This window comes from Trichoplax adhaerens, genomic scaffold (assembly GCF_000150275.1).
Source record: "Trichoplax adhaerens TRIADscaffold_4 genomic scaffold, whole genome shotgun sequence".
Lineage (NCBI taxonomy): Eukaryota > Metazoa > Placozoa > Uniplacotomia > Trichoplacea > Trichoplacidae > Trichoplax > Trichoplax adhaerens.
In genome coordinates, this window is record NW_002060946.1 from 6033243 (window position 1) to 6050878 (window position 17636).

At 34.4% G+C, this 17636-nt stretch overlaps 2 protein-coding genes across 2 annotated transcripts; one reads left to right on the top strand and one right to left on the bottom strand.

Moving 5' to 3' along the window:
* Positions 1 to 2563: 2563 nt before the first annotated feature.
* Positions 2564 to 10237, top strand: TRIADDRAFT_24514 (uncharacterized protein; the record flags this gene model as incomplete). Its single annotated transcript, XM_002111605.1, has 21 exons — positions 2564 to 2665; positions 3028 to 3094; positions 3202 to 3452; positions 3546 to 3654; positions 3769 to 3829; positions 3925 to 4022; positions 4242 to 4424; positions 4593 to 4850; positions 4943 to 5030; positions 5133 to 5268; positions 5358 to 5456; positions 5591 to 5683; positions 5756 to 5857; positions 5966 to 6074; positions 6168 to 6322; positions 6422 to 8941; positions 9092 to 9319; positions 9436 to 9546; positions 9621 to 9734; positions 9839 to 9934; positions 10061 to 10237. The coding sequence occupies 21 exons, from the start codon at positions 2564 to 2566 to the stop codon at positions 10235 to 10237; spliced, it is 5157 nt and encodes a 1718-aa protein (XP_002111641.1).
* Positions 10238 to 13072: 2835 nt separating this feature from the next.
* TRIADDRAFT_55887 (uncharacterized protein) lies at positions 13073 to 14695 on the bottom strand (the record flags this gene model as incomplete). Its single annotated transcript, XM_002112115.1, has 1 exon — positions 13073 to 14695. The coding sequence occupies one exon, from the start codon at positions 14693 to 14695 to the stop codon at positions 13073 to 13075; it is 1623 nt and encodes a 540-aa protein (XP_002112151.1).
* Positions 14696 to 17636: the final 2941 nt, after the last annotated feature.

Sequence of the window (17636 nt, forward strand, 5' to 3'; positions counted from 1 at the left end):
CACTGCTATTCAGCACTGTATGGAATAGCATACTGTCATACTGAATATCATACTCTTTCATAGACAGTACTGTACAGTGTACAGTGTACAGTGGATCAATTGGTGTGAAATTACCAGAACAATACTACAGTATAACAGTACTGTGCGTCGAGTGTACAGTACAGTACAGTATACTGTATTGTACTACCGTCCAATTTGGACTTGCCCTGATAGTGGCTATTGCCAATTCGACTGTAGCTGATTTGCCATCATTTTTACATATGTTCTTGCTTGCTTGCAAAGTAAAATGAATTAATGAATTGAACCGATTCTACTGTTGCAGCAGTATGTTATGACCTCTCGACTTTATTTCTTCTTCTTTCTGGATTGAATTCTACTAGAGTACGAGTAAACAACATTTTCCCGATTCCTTGTAAAATGATGTTCGAGTTCTACACATGTAATATACTGTCCAGTGCAAGTTTTACAAGTCTAATTGGATACGTAGCAACACTTTACGGATGATGATAGGAAGTGACTGGATATCTATCTTCTTAAACGATGGATTCTTCAATATTCGAAAGGATCTTAATACAACACTGAATACGCACGCTAATTTTGCGATATGATTTCATAAACTGCACAATGGAATCGCAAGCTGTGAGACTAGTAGTGGATGTCAATCACTTAACAGATCTATAAAGTAATCTGAAGTAATATTCGATCGTAAACTGAGGAATTATACCAAACTAAGCGGACTGTAGGGATACGGGAGAAAATTGTTCAGGCGATGATCGATTTGAGTTATGGACGACCTATTTCATTCGCTGTGCCAGTGTTTTAATGGGCTATTCATATTGCGCGTATAGTTTCTACTCTCCAGTTATAGTATGGTATTTTAGTATTGTCGATTAAATTAATTTAGGATGATACAAATATGCAGTTTGTATCTTACCTTGCGATCACAAATTAAGCTAACTTGTCTACATTAAAATTCAACAATGGTAAGCGTGTTATTGTTGTTGAATAATCAATTAATTAATTTATGACGGTTAGTTGTAGGAAGCACCATTTTAGTGTAGTTGATTGATCAATAAATAGGATAGAATTAAGTGTTAAGTAAAGTTATTTGACATTTCCAACTTTAATAGCTATAACTACATTATTCCATGTGTAACTAATCATAACATGCAGCTCGATAGCTGCCAATCCTGGACATACTGTAGTATATTGTGAATATAGTATTGTAGTTGATTTTCGTGATCGCAAGTTTTCGTCATTTCCGTAAACTTGAGGAATGAAATGAAGAAGAAGACTACCAATCCTGTAGTACAACTTTTATAAGAGTTCAACTTTGTATTTGGTAGATCATTATGATCTTCCTTATTACTGAATGAATTGTAGGCTCTTAAAATATCAATGATATCAATAGCAAAAACGATATTCGAAACGTGTATTACTAGGTAAAGAAATACAGTATGCTATACTGTACACCTGTGATAGTTATCTCCCTATCATACCCAGCATTAGACTATAATTTGCTTTCGATCCGTAGCTGATTAATTAATTCACTGTGGTACAAAATTAGGCAACATAGAGTTTGATAGATTGCCCTATTTGTACCACAGTGAATTATAATGAATGATATTTCATACACCATTGGTAATTGTATAAAACGTATAGTATGAGAAATGACATACCATATCTTGATTAAATCAGTTCGAAAATCAATTTTTAAATAATTATGCCACTTTTTTGGGTAAAATTTTGCATGACTTCAAACTTTATTTTCAAAATTGTAATATATTTTTATGGAAAATGCTAATGTACTGGTAAATAAATTTAGAAAACAATAAGGTAATCATACTCGTACAGTATACACAATTACTAGTAGCATTGAAATGGGTGTTATTCAAGCATATGGAGTTTTTTAGTACAAATTGATGGTAGCAATATTTGAGATTGATCTACTGTACTATGATTATTTACTTTCGTACTAGTCTACGTTCAGAAATGTGTTGTCCATAATTCTGGTGAAAATTACTGTACAGTATCTGATTAGTTTGATCACTCCTTTATTTTGGACAAACTGATAAACTGCTCCTTGCGTAGATGAAAATTATCATTCTTGGCAGGGGGTAGTAATCGATTAGAAAGTGCTACACCTTGTATTGTATTTCCGATGACTGACAACTACCATGGACTACCAATTTATTTTTTTTTACTTTGCTGACCAAAATGCCATTGCCTTTTAATTTGATGTAAATGGTATACTGAATGCTATATATGGTGTAATCTTATCACAATTTCCTGTACACAAAATTTACTACTTGGCATAGTGTTAATGGTTACGTTACGACTATATACGACCTAGGTATAATTGTTGCAAAATGAGTGCAACATTCATTATTGAACAACTGGAGCCTCGTAGTAGAGAGCGTGTTATACCCGAGACTATAATTATTATTGCTAGTCAAACTAACTGATTGATATGTCACTACATTGTTTGGAATCTATCCTCAGATTAAATCTATCTATTTATTTTTTGTTATTTTACTAAACGCCTCTAGATTCATCCATCGACATGCCTACTCCACGTAATGGCGTTTACATCGTTCTGGGAGAGATGTCCCTCATCACTTTTGCAATACGTAGGAGTGCAAAGATGTCTAGTCATTCACATCAGGTAATTTTTATGGACATGATGTAATTTCTATTTTGCTGACCTAAAAAAGTATATAACTTATAGTACTATATATTGTACAGTACTGTAAATAGATGTCGGATCGACTGGCTTTAGAACTTGAACTGAGCTAAAATTAATACTTTCTTTTATTACTTTTGGATTTGTTTAATGCCGTAACTGTTGAGCTTCTGCGCATTTATTTATTTAATATTGCATATTATTTAAATTGTAGAGAAAATCTTTTTTCGTAATACCTAAGGTTATATGTACAATCAAGTTCTAAGTTAGAAGTCCAGCACATCAGAATGTTGTATATATATTATTTATTAATAAACGTTGTCCGTACTATCGGCTTTTTTTAGGACGAAGATCACGATCCAATCATGACCAATTTTACACGATTAAAACAATTGTTGATGACCGTATCCGGTAAGGGCATATGTATGCGTCTTTAGGAATGTCCTAATAAAGTAGTTACCAAACAGGTATTTTTATGTAATTTTCTGTTAACGCTTGACTATTTATAATCATACTAGAACTGTCGCACGTTGATGCAAATACTTTTCTGAATCCCTTCTTGGATGTAATTCGATCGGAGGATACAACTGGACCAATTACTGGTTTAGCCCTCTCTTCCATTAATAAAATATTATCTTATGAACTGGTTAGTTTATCTACTACCTCAGCTGCTTCTGCTGTTGAAAATATTGCTGATGCCGTAACACACGCAAGATTTGTTGGAACTGATCCTGGCAGTGATGAAGTTGTATTAATGAAAATTTTACAAGTATGGTTTATTGCATGGTCTTAGCTACACCGAAGTAATCAGACTTTGCTATCATGAATATTACTTATTAATTTTCTGATTACTTCCTATCAGGTCTTAAGAACTCTACTTTCGAGTTCAGTAGGCAATCTCATGAGTAATGAATCAGTCTGTGATATTATGCAGTCTTGCTTTAGAATATGTTTTGAAGTACGACTTAGTGGTAAGTAGGACTGTTCTCTAAAATGGATCACTAATTAATAACGTGCCATTTAATTTTAAATAACCGTAATCAAATATAATTTTCATGAAATCTTTCTTGATTGCTTATCATAAGAACTGTTACGAAGAACTGCTGAACATGCACTCATGGATATGACTCAAGTTTTATTTTCAAGGTTTGTATTGTCTTTAGTAAATGTTTATATATTTTGATACTTGCGTAGTTAATTGACTATCCTTCGAAATGTATTGAACGTTCTGCCATTCACAGATTACCACAATTGAAAGAAACACAAGGTGGTAGTGCATTAGCAATAAAAAAGGTTAGCGTAATATCAACATTAATTCTTTATTCTCTGTTGCATAAAAGTCATATTTAGTCAGTTGCCTAAATGTAGCGTTTTGATATTGCAGTCGTTAAAAAGGACCGTAAATGATGGATCTCATGGAAGAGGTAAGTTATAAAATTTCTCTGCTATGACAATTTGTGTCTCCATTTGCAATTCGGTATAATAAAGCATTATGAATATTACATCATTAGTAGTGGAATATGTGATCGATACAACTATTCAATATTATTATTGCTAGGGCGCCGAGAAAGGAAAATGATAGGTGGCAGTCGCAAATCTAAAATATCCCCATCTAATGTCTTGGCCAATAATGTTTCGTCTCATAGTCCGACAAATGTTAATGCAGATAAGCAAAGTTTAAATCAACAGGAGCCAGTAAAAGTTACTGTGACTGGCAATATAGAAAATCAAAAAAATGTAAGTTAGCTGCGATACTACATGCATAGTATGGGGTAGGTATTAGAAAAGTAACTGATCTTTGGATGTACAGTGTACACATAAACCATAGCTTATGTAAGCATAAATATTTCATTTTACTCTTTAGCTACTTATTGATATAAAATTCCTATTATCCAATAGGTGGATGAAGTTCAATCAACGGATAAAAGGATAGCAAACGAATGTGAAACAAACTCTCCTGAAGTAGATTCATTAAAAGTTTCTGATCGAAGTAGCGAGTGCGATACTATCAGTATGACATCTGAAATGGAACAAGATATTCAGGATGATAGCGAAATGATGAGTAAACGTGATATTGATGAGCAGAGCGATAATTCTGAGCTATCGCCGCAAATACAATCGGGAGCGGAAATAAATGATATAGCTTCAAATTATGATATAAAAAGAGGTGCGTGATATATATGCGTGCACAAATTTAAGTACAAATTTAAATGTAAATCCTAAAATTGTAATTATAAATGCTAATATTTATTTTGATAGAGAAAAATTATCTAGTCGAGCCATATGGATTGCCTTGTGTGCGCGAATTGTTACGATTTTTAGTTTCTTTAATAAACCCACGTGATAGGTAACATTTATAATCAACGATATAGTACTTTTTTAGCACTGTTACATTTTCTATAGCTAAAATATTATTGGCGCGACTTTATAAAATTTCATACAAATATAGGCGTAACATAGAAGGAATGATCCACATGGGTTTGTCTCTTATAACGATGGCACTTGAATCTGGAGCGACATACATTGGAAATTCTCCTTCGTTGTTGGCATTAATTAAAGACGAATTGTGCCGGTCCTTATTTCTTGTTAGGATTGATGAATAAGTTTAAATTTCTACAAATGGCAGCTTGTGATCTATCTTATTATGTTTTAACATAAAATGTGATTTTTTTAGCTCTTACAAAGAGAAAATTTATCTTTATTCGCGTCGTCTTTGCGGGTATGTTTCTTTCTATTTGAATCTATGCGTGGCCACTTAAAATTTCAACTCGAGGTATGTCAATTCGGAAACATCGAAATTAATACATGTGTAGATGATTGATTCTAGCTGCTCAATGTAGCCTAATCATGCTAGTAAGCCCTATAATGCAAGATGTTATTTGTACTTTTATAATTCTTACTTGGTAGGCTTTTGTATTGAAACTTATGGACTTAATCTCTACTGACGCCGGACGTTACACATATGAAGTGAAAGAGTTAGCCCTTGAAAGTATTGTACAGGTAGGTGTATTCTGTAAAATTCTCTTTTAAGCCATTATAAATATCTTTTGTAATATATTCACATCTTTTCAGCTTTGCAGACTGCCAAACTTAGTTGCTGAATTATATATCAATTTCGACTGTGAAACTTACAGCAGTAATTTATTTGAAGAGTTAATAAAATTGTTATCCAAGGTAATTCATTTTTACCTGTCTTATCAATGGTTTAAGTATTTATGCATTGGTATTGCAGATTATAGTTTTTGGTATTGATATATCTTTCGTTATTTTCGAAATTTGTAGCATGTTTATCCTACTGCTGGTTCATACCTAGTACACATTCTGGCCTTAGAAGCATTGCTATCTGTGATAAATATTGTTGAAAATCATTGTAACACAATTAATGAGACAGGTGTTCAATTGATTTGACGTGAATTCATTTAAGTAACGCGAATTTACATCCTTGATAAGTAATAATGTTTGCGGTTGTATCAATTATTTGTAGGTGTAGTTGTAGCACAGAAGTCAGCCATAGAAAAGGGTGATGCGAATGAATCAGTAAAAGGTAATGTCGCAAGTCAAGATAGTAGTATGCTTAATGCAAGTTGTTACGACTTACCATTGCCAAAAGAGCTTATCCAAATAAAGCAGAGGAAAAAGGTTCGTACTGAGTTACTCCACTTTGTATTTATTACCAGGTAATTTTAGTCATTACCGTAATAGGCTTAACGTATTATTAATGCTAATTTTTTCTGTTAGTTAATGCAAGCGGCTACTGAACAGTTTAATGTAAAGCCAAAGAATGGGTTAAAATTCATGCAAGAACATGGATTAATTAGTTCTCCTTTGCAATCTACTGAAGTAGCAACCGTTTTACGAGAGAATCGTCATTTGAGCAAGAAGATGATTGGCGATTATATTGGAGATAGAAAAAATCAAGTCATCCTAGATGCTTTTGTCAAATCTTTTTCGTATGAAAATACCTTGATTCAGGATGCATTACGAGCATTTCTAGAAACTTTTCGATTGCCTGGAGAAAGCCCCGTTATAACTAGAATATTGGAAACTTTTACTAATCATTGGTATGTTTGTGCGGGTGAGCCATTTGGCAACAAAGATGCCGCTTTCACACTTGCGTATGCTATTATAATGTTAAATGTCGACCAGCATAACGAAAACTTGAAGAAACAAGCAGCTATGACTGTTGAAGATTTTAAGCGTAATTTACGTGGTGTTAACAACAACGCTGATTTTCCTGAGGATATGTTAGAAGAAATTTTTATATCTATAAAGAACGAAGAAATCGTTATGCCTTCAGAACAAGTGGGACAGGTTCGTGACGACTATAACTGGAAGATGCTGCTTCATAGAGGCGCGTCTAAGGAAGGAGTGTATAAATTTGTCACTGATGGACGTTACGATCAAGACTTATTTCTTTTAATTTGGGGTCCTACGGTAGCAGCCTTGTCTTATATTTTTGACAATGCATCAGATGAAATGATAGTTCAAAAGGCTGTTAATGGCTTTAGGCGATGTGCTTTAATATCTTCATTTTACGGTTTAACAAAGGTATTTGATAGCCTTGTCATATCACTATGCAAGTCGACATTGCTTATGCATACGCCTGAGAAAGTCGATAGTATAGCGATTATGTTTGGCTCTAATTACAAAGCACAATTGGCGGCTCGTACTGTTTTTTCGTTATCGCATCGATTTGGTGACATATTACGCGAAGGTTGGGAAAATATATTAAACTGTATTTTGCAGTTATATCGCGCTCGCCTACTTCCGGCTCTTATGGTTGATGCTGAAGATTTTCTCGATCCAACAGGCTCCATTTCTATTATGCCTGACGAAATGGCTAATACAAAAAGTGATGGTTCTCTATTGTCATCATTTTATCAGTATTTATTAAACCCTGATACTTCGAGTGGACGTAGCGATAAACCTGAAGACATTGAAGCCCAAGAAAGAGCCCAAGCTTGCATTAAAGAGTGCCATCCAGAATTTCTTGTAACAGAAAGCAAATTTTTAAGAATTGATTCTTTGCTCGAGCTAATAAAAGCTCTCACTTTTGGTTCTCGTGGAGCAGCGGCGCATGAAACATTAGGCACTCATTATGATGAAGATGCAGCTGTTTTCTTTTTAGAATTGCTAATAAAAGTGGTTATCCAAAACAGAGATCGTATTCAATCAATATGGAAAGGAGTTAGGGAACATTTAACAAACTTAATTTTGTCCAGCCAGTATAATTTTTTAACAGAACGTGCTGTTGTTGGCATGTTACGTCTTGGTATGAGACTTTTGCGACGTGAGGAAATGATTAATGAAACCATTTCGTCTCTTCAAATTTTATTATTAATTAAGCCAAGCGTCTTAAGATATGTATGCAAACAAATTACATTTGGTATTTGCGAGTTGGTAAGATCAAATGTGACCAATATTACTTCAGTAAGCTGCTGGAATACGTTGTTATCCTTTCTTGAGGTAGCTGGGGCCGGTGCAAAGCCTCCATCAGCTTCTCAAATTAAAAGTTCGCCATCGTTTGATAACTCTGGAGGTTCCTTTGAAACTTTCGAAACGGAAAAATTTGATACTGGCAGTACTTATTCGGTGGCTGATTCAGAATACTCGTCTACATCGCAACCAAGTGTATTTGGGGGTTCTTCTCATTCTATCTCTCAAAATCTTTCAATGTTCTCGTTGCCCTTTAGCACTGTAAATAGCTCTCAAATTACTGTCGCTGAAACTAGTAATACCGGTGCTAGTACTAATGCTTATCATGGACGAAACTTCTTTGTTGTTGTGAACAAGGACGGTTCTGATAGTCAGTACAATTTATCGCTAAGTGATGAAATCAATAAACATGATACCAGATGCTTAACTAAATCTTGTGAGACATTAGGCTTTTTAATTAGAGACTCTGCTCATTTGACACCGACTAATTTTCCTGGATGTGTGCATGGTTTAAGAGTTCTAGCACAAGCAACCGCCAATGGCAGTGTAAACCGCTACAACGATGGATTAACTAGGCTCGAACCTACGCATGATAGGAAGAATGTTAAAAGCTCGAAATATAAGCCTGCGAAACGTAGTAAAGAATCTGGTAATGCAAAAAAGCGTATGCAATCTTCCGAACTTATACAGCAACACTCTACGTCATTTGATTCAACTTATTCCGAACCTAATATCGAAGATTGTTATTATGGTGTATCAATGCAATTACTCGATTTAATGCATACACTTCATATTAAGGCTTCTTCAGTGTATGAGTCAGCTGTCTTTATGAATAGTGATAAGTCGAATTTAGCTAGCGAAGAGCAAGAGAATGAAGAATGCTTGCCGCATCAGAGTGATAATGAGTCCAACGAAAGTAGCGAAACTCAATCTTCGAAAAAAGTAGGACAGTTGCCTACCGACGACTTGAAGCAAGGTTCTTCACCTTCAGTTAAGAAAGCAAATCAAACTCCGATTAAGATCAATGCTCATTTTCTGTGGACCAATTGCTGGTGTCCTCTGCTACAAGGTATGGCGGCGATGTGTTTAGATACTCGTAAAGATGTTAGAAATGCGGCATTGACAAACTTGCAGAGATCGCTACTTGTTCACGATATGCAGAAGTTGTCAGCACTGGAATGGGAAGCTTGCTTTAATCAGGTAATGAAATACTACAGTATATTATACTGTGATAAACTGTATACAAAATTACTGCAGCAGTATTATCGATATTTAGCATTTAGTTTGGATAATAAAGTCATCATTATCTCGTATAGGTTCTATTTCCGATGTTATCAAGTTTGATCGGTATTCCTAATAATGATGCTTCTACTGCATTTGTCAATATCGAAGAAACGCGTATGAGGGCAGCTGCTCTATTGTCAAAGGTAAGGTGCAACTATTTTATTTACATAGCCAATGTCATACGGCACAATTATCTTATTCTTACTTTTATTCTTAGGTATTTTTACAACATTTAACACAATTGCTGACTTTGTCGACTTTTACTGCCCTTTGGCTGACAATCCTCGACTTTATGGATAAATGTATGCATGCAGATAGTACTGGATTACTTGTAAGTATTGAGTACGTTATTTACACTGTACATGAATCATGATCGCAGATCAAATTTATAAGGCTTTCAGTTTTGTTAATAGAGTTATTTCCTTTCATGCGTAGAGTGAAGCTATCCCAGAATCTCTAAAGAATATGTTACTAGTTATGGTAACAGCCAGAATATTTGATGAGGATACTGAAACTTACGGCGACAAAGAAGTAGCATCTGAAAAGCCTGGCGTATCACGAGCTGATCCCACTACCCAAAGCGAACCTAACGGTCAGGAAGATGGATCGAGTCGTGAAGCGCAAACTTCATCCGATTCTACTCCGAAACGATCACAGTTATGGACAATGACTTGGGAAAGGATAAACTTATTTTTACCTAATTTGCAAGAGGAGCTTTTTGGTCATACCAACCTAGAAACAAGAAACACAGTTAGCCAACCTGTTCGTTCGCATTCGACTAACTTTGAATCGACTGATGAACAGGAATCTACAAAACTTGATGAAAATGGTTAGCTGATTCACACTATAGTAATCAATTCCTGTACCGCATAGTGTTTTAAAATTACAACTTTGTAATTGGATTATTTATTACTATAATGTTAAATATTAGGACATTAATTAAATCGAATTTTTTAATCTCTGATCTTATTTTTGTTTGTTTAACTACAGTAACAGAAGATACAAGTAAACCACAAAGAGCGAAATCAATGTCGGATTTAACTCATAATAAAAATAATAATACCAGCATCTGCGTTGTTTTGCAACCTCCTTTACCCACACTGCAGAGTCGTGCAAATCCTAATGCCGAAAGCTCCAGCAGTACGTCTTTGTCTGGTAACGTCCCTATATTGCTGACACCAAATCTTATAAACGCTACTGCAAATAATCTGCCTGTAACAAGTATTTCCAAAGCTAACACGAGTGCATCTGTATCCGATCAGCCTGCTGCATCTGACGCTACTGAAAATGACGCAAAACCACAGGATAAACCTAAGGCTGAACAAATTTCACCGGTATTTAGTATATGATTGTGAATGGCGGTCTGTTGTGTGCAGCTTTCTCTTTTATTATGCATTTTTACATGATTGCAAATTTATTCGATATTAACATTTCGAAGGAGAACATTAGTAAGAATTCTTAAATATTAAAAAATGTATGGCGCTTAAATTAAGTAATATTTATACCTAGAGAACTGGTTTCTTAATGTTACATAAATGCCTAACATACTACTGTAGTACTTTTATTCTGTTCTAATTAAAACCGACTTACTGCTAATGATTAAAATTTAATTCGTTGTTTTATCAAATTCTGATAATACAGTTTGAATCTAAAATGATACTGGTTTTGAAAAATATCAAAATTAAAGTTGCATGTATAGTACATCACTGTGCAAGCTCTTTTAGACTGAACCTAATAGATGACTACGTCATCTATGACAAATTTGCTAGCTTGTTTTAGAATACATTTTTATTTGTATTTGCTTAATAGTCTTTTAAAAATCTTGATCAATTTGGCGTGCGCTTGTTTATCTTTAATCATTACAAATTACCAAAGAAATTGTAACCTTGATCTGACTATTGTAACTTTAACAATGAGTCGAAAATTTATAAATATGTTATAACTTTCTATATCCATTTAATAGAACTATAACTAGTTTACATGTCAGTTTCATGTTATTTACGATTCCTTAAAGTCTGAATACATGGTGAGTAAGTGATTATGGAAAACTTTAAAATGGATATATTCTGCTGATATGTTTCTTATTGTAAATATGATATATCAAATTAACTGATGTTTTTGGCTGATTATAAATGATATAGCTACGATGAGATCATAGATAGTACTCGTGTTGTTGATATTGCTTGATTGTATCATAACAAACATGACTTATACGCTTCTTGTTCGTAATTTATGATCTTTATCATACACGTAGGTGCTACTTTTTTAGCCAAAATCTCATAGAATGAAACTATTTCACAGTATTATTCAACTTGTAGTACTCTATTGCAAAACAGATTAAGGCGTTTATCGTTACTTTTAAGCGTACGTGTGAACAATTTGTTGCCAAGCTGAGAATTTGATATGTAACTTGTTTCCTAGCTAGTCTTGCAATAAGCATAATCAATCATGAGATATTATTATTCTGTCTTACAACAATTGGGAATCAACACTAATGCCGTTATTATTATTATTAAAATTTCTATTCGATTGAAACGACTGTATGTATTACATGTATGGATTAATATAATAAATAATTTAGAAGATAAAATAAATAAATTGGAATTACACGAACTGATTGCGAAACTGATGATATAATTTCGTACAGAAAGAAGGTTTAACCAACCATGATTAATTCTTTGCAGTGAGCATCCAACTATAATTACTCTAGAACTGCGAGAGAAAGTCATTGTAAGATTATTTCAAGAAATAGTTCGAATACTATTGCAGTTGGACAATAGGTCTTTGAATTTTCGGTTTGAGGGCTAGGGTTTCTTAGAAATAATTCATGATATTAGTTAATTGCTCTAGTAATTTTTAATAAAAAGTGTCAATAAAATACAAATAGAACATGAAAGTTCTATTATTCAAAATGTAGAAGAACTACTTTCGTATCGGTCAGAAATGACTTTTCAATTATATATTAGCTGTCGATCATACTATAGTAACGATTTTCTTCATATAACTAGAAGAGCTTGATCAAAGTAACTCTTCAAGCGGTCGAATTAACCAGGGAGTTTTTGATAGTAAGTTGAAGTCTATTAGATCATCTCGATTAAACTTATTGCACTCTATGGGACAAAATTTAACACCTTAAAAGTTGGGATATTGTTAAGTTTATTGCGTAGATTTGGAATTATTTACGTGTAGTCATTGGTACAAATTTCTAGGATACAGATTACAAATTATACCATCAGAACTATGTAATGAGTGAAATGATTTTAACTTAAAAATAATAATATGACAGGAGAAAATACGTTACATTAGTGCTTTGTACTTTTAGTTGTTTTATAATTCTTTATCATTAGTTGATTTATTACCGTAGGTTTAATATCCTATATTTTAAATTAAGGAATTCATATTAATATGATTCTGGTTAAAATATAAAGTAACTTGCATTTATGAGGATTCCAGTTGACCGATTATAAATGATAACAGCTAATGCAAAAAAAAATTTAACGTGTAGTAAACATATTCAGAAGCAAAGTAGACCCTAACAACATACGAGTTTAATATTACTATAAAGAATTTAATAAACAAAGCGTGATTTCTTTTTTATTAAAATAAAAATAGGCCGTTTATTGCATAGTGGTCAATTCTCAACTTACAAATGATATAGAGTAAGTAATCTTAAGAGTTAGCTATCCAAAATGATAAATCCATATTTTTATTAGTATTCCAATCGAAATAATAATCTGTAGATTCCTTAGGCTTTGAGCTTAGATCAGTAGATGATAGTGATATGGATTGTAAATTTTCAACAATAGTACTAGATTCATCATTTGCAGTAAGATGATTATTTGCCAACCATTTATTTGAATCTTCTACGCGAACAAGACGAAAATACTGCGCAACATCACGTAAAAAGTCATTAGTTTCATCTTTGGTAGTATCTGTAATAGGTTGCCCGGCCAGCCAATTTGATAAATCCCAAACTTCAGTATTATTCGAATCATTGTTTACAGCATGTGCCATTTCTGAATGGTCACTTTTTCTATCGTACAATGATCGATTTGAAGCATCTTGGTTGGTATCATCCGATTTAAAGCGTTTTGCAAGCCATAAATTGGAATCTGAGTTGTCATAAGGAAAAGTAAAGGTGTAAATTGACGAAGCTTCAGAACGAGAATCGAATGACTTATTCCATTGGTTGTTTAAATCATCATCATGTTTCCATTTCAAATTCTCAACAGGATTATTGTTGATTTCTTTCTCGTTACTTAACCATGTCTTGATGTCATCTTTTTGGTGAAAAACAGGAAACGTGGTTATGGTATTTATCAAGGTTGTCGAAGGTGTATTTTGTAATTGAGAGTTGCGCTCAACTAACCAATGATCAGTGTCTAGCATCAATGAATTTTTCTTCTTGCTATCATAGGGTCCTGTATTTTGCTGACAGTCACTGCTGTTATGGGGATATTGGCTTTTTATAGGAAAAGACTCTGGTTCCTTTTCATTTTGTGGTGTTGATTTGCTTTGAAGCCACTTTTCAGATGAATACTGATTATTTTTAGATTGAATGATGGACGATAAGGCAGCACAGTTGTACTTATTGCCGCAACAATTTTTTCGCTTTCTATCAAGATTGTTATAAGTTTTCATTTGATAATTTGTATCTTGACTAGGTGAATTAGAAGTCACACGCGGAATGCATTCTTCGATAGCTGTGGGTGTATCGCTAGCAATAATTTGATCCTGGTCGTCATCTTCAACTGTTTTATTAGCGTTTTGCATCAATGGAGTTTCAAAAGCTACGCTTCTTACATAGTTTAAACACTGGCAATTGGATTGGCCATCGCATGTGTCAATTCTACCAAAATTGTTTAGTTGTTTGATTAGTTTTTCGGTCTCAGAATTAAAGTTTATGCAACCACTAGAAGCAAGTTGTTGTTGTTGATTAATGAAGGTCTCCATGTTGTCAATTCGGCATCGAAAGCTATCCTTCACGCTGGGCAACTCATTCATATCCTCTGAGTTGATTTTAACTTGATGATAAGAGCCAATTGCTTGATTAATTAATTCACGCCGATCTTGTAGCAAATCTATTTTGGTTTGGTATAGTAAATCGGCTTGGTCTAATAGCCAGGTTTCTCGACTACGTACAGCATCGAATAATTGTGCAGTATTTTGGCGAATAAAGTGTTTTGTCAGGTCGCGATTGTTTGACAAAGTCTCCTTGACGGAATCCGTAGCAACCAATAATTGTTGATAGGAATGAACGATGTCATCCAAGTTATTCAACACACTAGACATGTCTTGATTGCTGTTTTCTCTTTCGATCTTTCTCTAAATGTGTCAACAAAGAACATCAACGTCTATCAGAACTTCAATTAGGTTACCACTGATGATAACAATATTGACATAGGAGAGTTCAGTCCGTATTTGGAGCTAGTGTACGACAGTACTTTAATTAAGTATCCAATTTTAGCAATGTTGTACAAGTCTACTACTGTACAGTACTGTATAGCATTCGTATTACGCGAATAAGATCAGATCAATCCTTCCTTCTACAGTAGTGAACTCGTCTGAAGTCTTGTTTACATCAGGGATGGCTAAAATAGATTTACCTTTGCACTCCTATTACTGTCATCAAGTACTGTACTGTTATCACCTATACTTGATCAATCATTTATTGTTGTTTGTGGTTGACTATTTCGTTACGTAATATACTATACCAGTGGATAGCAATTTGCTCAATATGACATCACTTTCGATCCTGGATTTCCTATTGACTACTCAATGAGCATTCATCACCCAATCTAGTGCATGGTGGACATAGACTATGATGTTGTATGCAAAGTGAAGAAAGGCGATCTGTTTCAGTATCATGGACATTACTGTCCATTAGGGAGTTTATTGTTGATTCTTGGTAAAAACACTGATGTTATGCAGTACTTTTTTCCTCTGCTTACGGTCTAAAATGTTGTATGATATTGCGCCATTGATCCAGTCTAATCGCTATCAGGGTTATTTGCTTGTATAATAAACAACACTTATTTTACCGGATAAAATTCAAGTCTTGAGCACAATAGCCCTACCAATATTTTGCGTCATTGAGTTCAATGGATCCCAAATAGATGGACATCTATCACGTTGGAATGGAGAACTGTCTGTGCTACTTCGTCAACACTGCAGTAGTCATCAAGAATGAATACACTAGAATAATGCAATTGCTTATGCCTTGTACAGGATTCCAATCTATTTGTACAGCGGTGTGCATACTGTAGTGTACACTGTAGAGTACATCAACTGACAAGTTCAAAGTCGAAAGTCGAATAGTTTAGAGTACAACATAGGCGAATCATGAGTATGATCATCCTGGTCATCCGTACTACATAAAGTTAAAATTGCTACAACATCAGTTGTTGGTGTTTGTGCTTGATCGCTTACATGATTGCCATGTTGAAACGTGTTGAACTGGACGAGTTGAACCAGTTTGCGTGTTGTTTTGAATTTATTTTATTTATAAGCAAACAATATCCAAAACAGTATATCAAGTTATCACTCTACTGCTTCAATACATTGACACATAGCTTCAAGGGTTAAAGCCCTTGTTGCCCATGATAGATAGAACATCACTAGGTCCAAAATTGTTGCTCAATGATCTAATTAATCAACAACATGGACTCCATTTTACCGAGCGTCCATTGCTCTGGCTTTCTACCTAGTACAACTATACACTATCTAGAAGAGGCCAGCGTGGATAAGGTATCTGTATAACAATCGACAATGGTAGAATGGATTGACTCAATAATAGTGTAGACTAGACAAGGGCAAGGCAAAATTGCATTCTTCACCTTTTTGGTGGTCACGTACGCACGTATCGTATCGCACCGGGATGCGATACGGCACGGTACGATACGGCACAGTATAGTTTTACCCTTGTATTGGGACTTGGCTGTACGTACTGTAGAGTCAGACTAGAGACCCATTTTAGAGACTGGAGAGTCAGACTACAGTACAAATGAATTGCATTGGTAGACTACGGTAACCATAGACACCCATGTTCCACGTCTAGTAAAAGAAGAAGGGCCCCCAAAAATGGCTACTGTCGGAATACAGTAGCTTATCATCGCTTGTAATATAGTGGAATCATTCATTTGCATCTTCTTGTACAATGACTATATCTGCTAGTATGGAAGCTAAACTAGCCTTTGGTGGGATTATTCCATTGATGATTCGAGAAAGGGTAGACTATACTGTCAATTGTACCTCAATATCGGCATAGTCGAGATTATTATGATTGATTGATTATGCGAACAACTGGTCCACCCGTCATGATCGCATAAGGTCGACAATCGACATACTGCAATAGAAACAGTAAAAACGATCACGATCATGGCACATACCATTATTCTTAATAAACTAAATAACAAAGTCATGATCGTTGTATGCTTATCCAACGTCCTCGTTTATCCTCGTCTACAGTACAGTAGTGAAAGAATGATTCAATGAGATAGGCAAATCCTCAGGGTGTCGAGTGAAGCTATCTGTTGAAGACAACTTTGAACGAAACAGTGAAAGGCCACGAAGCTAGAGTAAAGCCAATTCCGTTATTTCCTTCCTTAATGTAGTAATCTATTCATATGCTAGTATGGGGATTACTGCGCTGTACTGGAAGATTACATTTTAATCTATAATGACGATTTGATATCGCTTTAGTTCAAGTACAACTGCTGGTGATGACGGCCACAGTTTGAATCGACCATTGATAATGATAATACAGCAATTACTGTACTTTACTTTAATTTAATCTACTTGGAGATACGGGACCGGTCAACTAGAGTAGAGTAGAGCAATCAAAGTGTTTTACATTTAATCCAGTTTACGATCAAAAATGAAAAATCCTATTGCATAGTCGTGTCTAGTTTCATTTTGTGTTATGTTTCCAAAAAATAATCTCATACAACAGCTTAGCAAGAAAAAACAGTATCGAATCCACTTTACGATCAAAAATGAAAAAGCCTGTCACATAGTTGCACAGTCATGTTTATCCATGTTATCTTTCGAAAAATAATCTTATAGAATAACTAGCAAGAAAAACATAGTTGTGTTATTTTTGAATGATTCAATGTGTTCATCTCCATTCTACCAACATTTGTTTACTGTTCAGTAGTCTACGCGTATGGTAGCATTGGTTTGGACTTCTGACTGCTACTCTACGTTGAATTATGCAGTAAAGTATGGATGATGC